Source organism: Rutilus rutilus (genome assembly GCF_951802725.1).
Source record: "Rutilus rutilus genome assembly, chromosome: 13".
In the NCBI taxonomy this organism is placed as follows: Eukaryota; Metazoa; Chordata; class Actinopteri; order Cypriniformes; family Leuciscidae; genus Rutilus; species Rutilus rutilus.
Window position 1 is genome coordinate 40,212,122 of NC_140218.1, and position 9,045 is coordinate 40,221,166.

At 38.4% G+C, this 9,045-nt stretch overlaps 1 protein-coding gene across 1 annotated transcript; it reads right to left on the minus strand.

Annotated features, from left to right (window-relative positions):
* Nucleotides 1-2,938: 2,938 nt before the first annotated feature.
* Nucleotides 2,939-8,569, minus strand: LOC311301928 (uncharacterized protein). Its single transcript, XM_084427343.1, has 5 exons — nucleotides 8,304-8,569; nucleotides 7,009-7,590; nucleotides 4,786-4,929; nucleotides 4,327-4,579; nucleotides 2,939-4,201 (listed from the first exon to the last, which is right to left on the minus strand). The coding sequence occupies exons 1-5, from the start codon at nucleotides 8,451-8,453 to the stop codon at nucleotides 3,537-3,539; spliced, it is 1,794 nt and encodes a 597-aa protein (XP_084283469.1). The 5' UTR covers nucleotides 8,454-8,569; the 3' UTR covers nucleotides 2,939-3,536.
* Nucleotides 8,570-9,045: the final 476 nt, after the last annotated feature.

Sequence of the window (9,045 nt, forward strand, 5' to 3'; positions counted from 1 at the left end):
CAAAAAAAAAAAAAAAAAAAAAAGGTCGGTAGGTCGGTCTATATTTTTTCCTCCGAGATTAAATGTAAAAAAAAAGGTAAATTTTTGGTCAAATTTGCATATCGGGACTTCACTGACAGTTTTCCAGAACTTCGTGCCAAGTTATAGTATATATTTAAATAACATTTAGAAAACCTGTATAAACTGAACACCAAAGAATAGTATTATAGCGGTAATATTATATTCATGTAACATGTAAGGGTGCGCTGCCAATAACGCACCTAAAAGCTGTCAGAACTGGCGAAAGTAATGATTATTAATGTGAAATATATCAAGGAGACATTTCAATTGTTTATTAATAAACAAGTATTTTCTGTGTCAAAGATGAAGTTGACGATGCTGACGCGATCTTCGCAGTAGTGAACGCGCCAGAGAGAAATGCACATTTCATTAGGCCTACATAAGCAGAGAACAGTCCGTTTTCTTTCGTTTTGAATTGTTTTGTTTAAAAGTGTACATTTCATGCTTTTTATATATGGGCCTATATATATATATATATCTCAGTTCTGTGAGGCAAGTAGCTTATACGCTGAGTTTCGGTCCATTTAAGAGACCAGCTCCAGTTCACGCGCCGGCGACTCCGTGTCCTGATTATATTGCCTTATTTAGCCTACCTCTTATTTATTAAATACAGGAAATTGGTCGATGAAACATTGATTAAAATTAAGATACAATTAATACATAACGAAATTCACTTTAAAGACAGACTTTCTACAAAAACTAACTTAATGAAGTGGTCAAAATCATGTCTGTCCACTCCATTTGTCTTCCGATATTTTCGGGATCATCTTATCTTATTCATGCTTTTCATTTTTCATATAATCAACATGAAATTTAAAAAAATATATATTATTTTATTTAAACATGAATATGAAACTAAATCGTTTTTTAATGACTGCGGGCTATAACACATAGGCATATTAGCCTACAGTATCCTACAGAGAAATGTAATGTCGGAGCGTTGCCGGTGAGCATGTGGGGGGAGAGATACAATTTTTGATCAATCATCGAATATTATTTTGCTTGATATGCCAATTCTTAATATTTGGTGTTTTAAATGCCTGTTTGAGATCTCTGTGAAGGTTTAATTGTAGTGCCGCAGCTGCCGCTTTCAGAGCGGTCACGTCCACATTGTTTCTTCCTCATAATGCGAACACGAAAAATAAAATAAAATGAATATATTATGTTCTGTGGAGAGCCGACCCCTCTTCATCCGGTGGGTATATTAGCCTATACTTTTGGTTTGCGCAGTGTAATTCATAGAATTATTAAAACATTGCGATTTTGGTTTCATTCCGCATACAGCCTGTAGGCCGACAGCCCTTATAATCATAGAGGACGCCACGGGTTTTTATTTAAAAGAAAGAGCGTAGCCTACGTTTGTAGGCCTATTTATTCACAATAAAATATAGGCTAATTAATATCATTTTATTGCGTTTGTATTAGTTGTTTGAAGAGTAAAAAAAAAAAAAATCGGTCGGTCTTAACGCAAGTTTACAATCGGCAAGTCGGTCGGACTAAAAGGAAAAAAAAAAAATTAATTGGGTCGGACCTAAATTGACTGGGTCGGTCGGGTTACGGCAAACAAGAATATTTCTAAGGATGGCCTCACAGTAAATTCCTGTTGAAAAACATTACGGGGAGTGCACTGTAAAAAAACATTAACATGAATGAACTGAGAAAATAACAGGAAAATAATGGTAACCCTGCTGCCAGTAATTTCCTGTTATTTAACAGGGAAATAATTAACAGTGTATAGGCTTTCTGGCAAACTCTGCTGGAATGAACTACTTCAATGCTACCAGTCTCTCAGAGATACCCAAGACCTGAATGCTCGAAAGCCTTGTACGCAGGGGTCCCACTGCACCACACCACAGATCCGTAAGACGTCTCACTACACCCAAACACACAAGGGCATGTAATCATGAGGAAAACCAGTTACCATGTCAATGTCAGTTTCTAGAAGAGGACAGCGTGTTAGATGGTGTTCCTCATCTAATCCCAGTCGAAAAGCTTCATCTGTTCTACAGGAGGCATCGTTCTCAGGAAATGTCATGCGGTGTTTCACATAGGAACCTTTCTGCTGACATTTGTCACAGCCATAGTATCCTGTGTGAGATTTTATACCTTTGATAAAGGCTCGTGCTGGAGCGTCACACATGATAGACGTTACCTTGACAAAGAAAGTCTTGCCACCAACAACAAAACCTCTTCCTAAACTCTGCAAACTACAAACTAAGTGACTGAGATAGTCAGACAGACTTTCTGGCTTAGTGGTCCCACAAAACAACCCTACGACAACAGGTTTCTTAGATAGACCTTTGAACATGCCAAGAATAGGCCAAAGTTGAACTGAAGAACTTTTGAAAAGTGGGATGCCGTCAAAATTTAGCTGCATGTTAAATTTGTGCCCATCTGTAAAACGAGAACATACACTTCTCAACGTGTTTCTGAAAGCATTGACAAATACCCAAATAGTGGAAAGATCCACCAGCAATCATCTCCACATTGTACTCCGTTTCTGTTTTTAACAGTGACCTTCCATCTTTTGGCAGGAATGGTAAATGCACTCTAAGAATTGGGGGTAACATGCCCTCATGGAAGAGAAATAACCCCTGAAATGATGACTTCTGGTGAATATTGTGGAAACTAATTGATACACATAGATAAGTATATTTCATACATTATAGCATATTATAATACTTATACAACTTATTAGGCCTATATATTTATTCAGGGTTTCCCCAGGTTTGATCACCCCAAATTTAAGACTTTTTTAAGACCTTTTTAAGACCACTTTAATGAAAATTAAGACCTACGTCGCACCCATTATGCAGTCGTAAAATACCAGATCAAATCCCAATAATGACAATTACTAACAAAGGTTTTAATTAATAAAACATTTATTATTACACTGCAAAGTGATGTTTTTGGTAAATATCAAAACATTCATAATATACAGACTAAGTTTTAGTTTTAGCTAACTTTCTCAGCATTCAAATTACTTCAACCATTTTACATTTACAAGAATAAAAAGAAATGTAAACACACCTTAAAACAAGGGGAGGGATAGAGAGACAGAGAGAGGGGTAGATAGATAAAGAGACACACAATGAGAGATAGATAAGAGAGATAGATAGGAGAGAGAGAGAGAGGGGTAGACAGATAGGTAAGAGATATAGATAGAATAGCGAGATAGGAGAGAGACAGCGACAGACAGATAGATAAGAGATATAGATGAGAGAGAGAGATAGGAGACACAGAGTAATAAACAAATTAGATAGGAGAGAGTGATAGACATAAGATAGACAGGACAGAGAGAGAGATAGACAGACAGACAGATAGGAGAGACAGTGTGATTAGATAGGAGACAGGAGAGACAGAGAGGAATAGGCAGATATGAGAAAGAGAGAGAGCAATAGATAGGAGAGCGAGAGAGAGGTAGATAGGAGAGAGAGTTTTCAGTACATCACAACAACATCAAATCACAGTAGTACCTACAAGTTTCTTAGCTCAACACCTTTGGCAACAATCTCTTCATCTATATTCTTAAGCTCAGCCAGTTTGTCTTTGTGGCTCCTTCTGAAAGCGTTTGATTTTACAATAAGTTCAGTCATCTTGCTTCCGTGCTTTGATTCTGCCTGCTCTGCTAATTTGTCTGCATCCCTAGCTAGGTTGTCAGCCACTTCCTGAATGGATGATCTTTTCTTTCTCAATTGCTGCAATTGCTCCTCAATTGCTTTCCGTTTAAAGCCTTGGGCTTCTGATACCTTTTTTTGTTTTTCGGTTTCGAGATAAATTCTATACCTGCTCCTTGCAGACACAACTGAGGACAGAAGTCCTGATGTCAAGGGTACCTTCAAGACACCTCCGTGCAGTGACACATAATCGCATACAATTCTGTGTGCAACAATGGTATCTTCCTGAATATTTGAGATTTCCACCTCCTTATTCACCGAGAAGCCCCTTTCAACCGTGGCCTGTCCGTGTGAGAGCAATAACAGCTTCTGGATGAAAGCCCACAGCTGGGGGTAAGGATGACTGATGTAAGTATGGAGGAAAACATCCAGCCGCTTCTCCAAAGGTTTGTAGGCAAAGAACTCCTCCCTGTCCCGCACTTCCAATGACAACAACTGGGCAAACTGCTGGGTGATTAGGTCACCTGAGGAATGAGAAAGTAACGTCAGTGTCACGCACAGTATATAAGAAAAGGTTCATTAGGAAACAATATGTCTCAGTTCATGTCAGTACAATATTTTTTCAATAATGAAAGGAGACATTATCTACCGGCAGCAATTCCACCATCCAACTGCTTGTCCTGGATAAACTGTTTAACTAGGCCTTTCATCTGGCTCTGACAGAGCTCAGGAGAGGTGTACATCTTGGCTGGATCAAGACAACTCATCCGTCTCACCGTTGGGTATTTCAAAGGGCTTTTGTCCTGAAGCTTCCTCACTATTTTGATCAGACCCTCCATGCACTCTTTTCTGAACTGAAGAACAGAAAGCTCTCCAGTGGTCTTACTCTGTTTCTGAAGTTCCTAATACAGGGAATAAGAACTAACTGAGGAAAAACTGAAGTAGCAGTCCCACATCTCCCCTGATAACTAAACAAGTGGACCAACTGAGAACACTAAATAAAATAATCTTCTCTGACTTTTTCATGACTAAAAAGCTAAATTTCAATGACTATACTTACAGTATATCTGGATTTTTAGGCCAAAGAAAAACATGGACCCATACATACCTTGATGGCATTTTCCGCTCCAATGCCAATGCCAATGGCCCTCACAGGTACCATTGCCTCCTTTTCAGTGACATCGAGACGGACTAGTTGTGCAGGGGTAGCATCTCGAAGAAGGTCTATTTTAACGAATCTCCTCAGCAAGCTCTGCAAATAAGTTGAAGCATGACAAACAAACAAAAACCACAGAGTTTATGGAATACTACACAGCAAAATCCCCAGTGTTAAATTAACACTCCTCAGTGTTTATATGTGTCCACACTACAGGGTGTTAAAAATTAACACTGAAGCAGTGTTGAAGTTAATGAGGTAATTAAGTTAACCCTGAAGCAGTGTTGAAGTTAATGAGATAATTAAGTGATTAATTAATTGATGATTGGCTATTAGTGGTGACACCTGATGATAACAAGCAGACTCACTGAAGGAAAGAGAAAAAACAATAACAGAAAAAAGAGAAACACAAGAACTACTGACTTCGAGTCATTACACATTGTTGCACTTATTATTACCAGTTTGACTTTATTTCTGTCATACATCGACAAAAGTTCTTGAGAGTCAACAGAAGTTTAGACGGTAATATTTTATGGAATTTTTCTTTTCAAGTTACCATTTTGGTGGTCAGTGTTTGCTTTAGTTGGGCTCTTGACACTTTTCATTTTTTTATATTAGTTTTTCTCTGGTTGCTACAACTCTGTGTTTATAAAGCACATTTGTTACTGCAAGAGAAAACATGACCTGCTCACAATATGTTTTGATGATAATGACATTATCATCATGTAGTGACCTGATTCACTGATGTCATTCAGACTCTACATTTTTGACTATATGCTTGATGTCTTGTTTTAGTATTGGTGATTGTAGACCTGAGATTCTACAGTTTGAGATCCAACAGCAATATCAAAAATTTTGAAAATACTTTGAGCAAAGAAGTTATTGTGTTTAAACGCACAGACATCAAGAATCAGCATATGAATCTCAACAATGGTGACAATAAACAAACTAGTGACAAACAGATCAACTCTGAACATCACAAAACAAGATACTAAAGTCAGAACAAAACAATAGCAAAATAAAAGCCAACAGAAAAAAACAATGAAAATTACAGGACAATTCAGCTACATAATTTATTCATGCTGCAATGCATGATGTCAGCCAGGGATGCGTTCTGATTGGTGGCTCCCATCATGCACTGCAACATTAAGCATTTGTTTGATTGTAACCATTGTTGAGATTCATATGTAGATTCTTGATGTCAGTGTGTGATTTTAAACCCTTCAGATCTTTAAAACATTGCTTGAAGTAACTACTGTAGTGAAAAATTAATAAAACATTTAGATAATCAGTTTATAATGCTGGGTGACATCATTGAATCAGGTCACTAGTAATTTCATCATTGAAACATAACCAGGGCTGAATTTCCAAAAGCATTTTAAACTTAACTTGATTGCAGACCAACTGCAACAAATGGTCTATATGATCAAATTAGGCTTGCGATTTTTTTCAGGAAACACAGCCAAAGTCATAGTTTCTCTTGCCACAACACATATGCTCTATAAACACAGAGTTGGAGCAGCCAGAGAAATACCAATGTTACAAAGTAAAGGGTCAAGAGCCCAACTAAAGCAAACACTGACCACCATAATGGTGACATGAAATGAAACATTCCATAAAACATTACCATCTAAACTTCTGTTAAATCTAAATAAGACCGTGTGTAGATGTATGACAGAAATAAAGTCAAACTGGTAAAATAATAAGTGCAATAATGGCTCGAAGTCAGTAGTTCTTGTGTTTCTCTTTTTTCTGTTCTTGTTTCTCTTTCCTTCAGTGAGTCTGCTTGTTATCATCAGGTGTCACCACTAATGACCAATCATCACTTAATTAATCACTTAATTATCTCATTAACTTCACCACTGCTTTAGTGTTAACTTAATTAACTCATTAACTTCAACACTGCTTCAGTGTTAATTTTTAACACCCTGTAGTGTGGACACATATAAACACTGAGGAGTGTTAATTTAACACTAGGGATTTTGCTGTGTACCAAATACAGAGATTAATAATTTGGATTTGTCACAATAGGGATAAGTAATCTGGATTACTGCTATGAAAACCCTGCGGTGATTAAAAAAAGTCCAAATAATTCAAAGGGGTTCCCAAGCTTTACAATATGACTATAGTTATTTAGATCACATTTACAACATGAACACAGAAAATCTAACTCACCTTTATTAGTTCTGCTAGGTCGTGTGCGATGAATGGCAGGACCGGCGCATCAGTTTGATACTTTGTGAGGAATGGTGATACATTTCGGCATACTGCGGTGAAAAACTCCAGCTTGGCTATTACAAAGGGATCTTTTGCTGCCACCTCGATGGTGTCGTATGATGAGGTGGCTGGATTGTTGACATCTTTGTTTCTTACAGCTGCTACATATTTGAGAATGTTGGGCCATATTTGGAGGGCTCTTTCGGCAACAGGCAAGTTTTCAATCCACCGGTGCCCACAAAAGGGTAGGGCGAAAGTGCTTGATCCTGTCACAGTGATGAAGTCCTCTCTTCTTGCTGGCACATTTAAGAAGAGAAAGTGAAGAGCTCTTAATATCTTCTCCATATGCCAGGAGTTGAACCCTGCCTTGACAGCATTATGAAGGGTATGGAGGCCGCATGTCCCGACCACTGCCAGCTGCTTCCCACCATTATGCTCACCATGCTCCTGCTGAAGCATCTCAAAGAATTTCCAGTTTACGTTTGGTCCATCCATTGAAATAGACACCATTCTACGCTGATCAAGATCACTGATACATTCCTGGAGATGATAAAGATATATATATTTTTTTAATTATACAAATTGACACAATGCATTTCATACATATCGGCAGTTTTTTTTCATAATTCCTTTTGTGCATATCTCAGATCAAAAGGCATTTGGCCTTTGTTCAAAGCAACGACAAATCAATACTGTGTTGTGTACAAGTAATAGAATGTTGTGGAAGTTGAATAAGTAGTATTGAGAATTAAGCCGAGAGGCCATGGGTTACACTGATTCTACAACAGCTAAGGCGCGTTGTTTAATTAAACCCCCCTTGGCTGTTGTAAAATCAGTGTAACCTACGGCTACAGGGTTTATTGATTTTCTAAAACTGTTACTATAAATACCTGGCAAAGTTTTATAAAGTAAACTAAGGCAAAGCAACGAGAAATGTAACGTTTTATTCATAGATAATCATTCTTCCACCAAGAAATATATTTAATGTGAACTGCATCAAGCGGAACATCACTAGCCACCAATAATGCCACTAGATGGCATTAGATCGTCAGAAGCATGGCACCAAATGACTGAACTAGGGAAGTTAGTTAATCTTAGCTGCCTAGCTAGTAGTTATCAGAATGCAAACTACAACTCACCACAATAAAACACTAACAATAGATAAACCTAAGAAACCTAAAATAAAAATTAGTATAACACAACAGTAATAAACCTTTAACTTAATCAAGCTTAATAAAAAGAAAAACACTTACTTTAAAATGTTTCAGTAGGTCTTCAGCTTTTCCATGACCCATAAACTGGGAGCCAAGATATCTGGAGGCAACATGGTCGCCACTCCAATAACGGAGGTGGATGTCCATTTGCTTGGTTTTTGTAGTTTTGTTGAGACTCTCATCAAACATGGCAACGAATCCACCACTTGCCTCGTTAACGTCTTTTACCAACAACTTTGTTATGTATGGAGCCAGGCCGAATTTCGTAATATAAGATGTTTTGTTTTTGCCGCAGGTGAACGAACATCACCTTAAAGATTTCGCTTATTCCTTCATTTGAGATGTACGAGTGGTGGTCATAAATTGTGTGTAGAATCCATAGCACCTCTGCCCGAAGTGTCGGGGCTCCACCGACATGCATCACGCCACTTCTCGGCCCTTGTGCTGTTGCTGTTCTTATCGATGATGTCTGGCTCTGCTGGTGCTGCTGACTTTCGTTCCTGTTGCTAGTGCTAACTCGAGGTTCATTCGGAGGTTGAGCCGTGCAGAATTGAGCGATGGGCGGCTGGCGATGAAGGGCTGCTGCCTTGTGTTTCACACTCTTCATGTGAGACTCCAAAGCGAGATGACCTAATGTAGTCAGCTTGAACGTCTTCCGACACATACAGCATCGTGCTTCGACGTTGCTTCCCGGAACCGCCCTCACCCAATCTCTATACTTAGCATCTAAGAGCCACTGTGTGTTAAAACGACACTTCCCCATGACGCTCCTCTCGACTGA

Excerpts from the sequence above, each read along its gene's own strand:
- LOC311301928 (XM_084427343.1), bottom strand. The coding sequence starts at position 8,453 with ATGTTTGATGAGAGTCTCAACAAAACTACAAAAACCAAGCAAATGGAC. Across the intron at positions 4,930-7,008 it reads ACCTAGCAGAACTAATAAAG|AGCTTGCTGAGGAGATTCGT; the intron begins GTGAGTTAGATT and ends ACTTATTTGCAG. Across the intron at positions 4,202-4,326 it reads GGATGGTGGAATTGCTGCCG|GTGACCTAATCACCCAGCAG; the intron begins GTAGATAATGTC and ends CTCATTCCTCAG.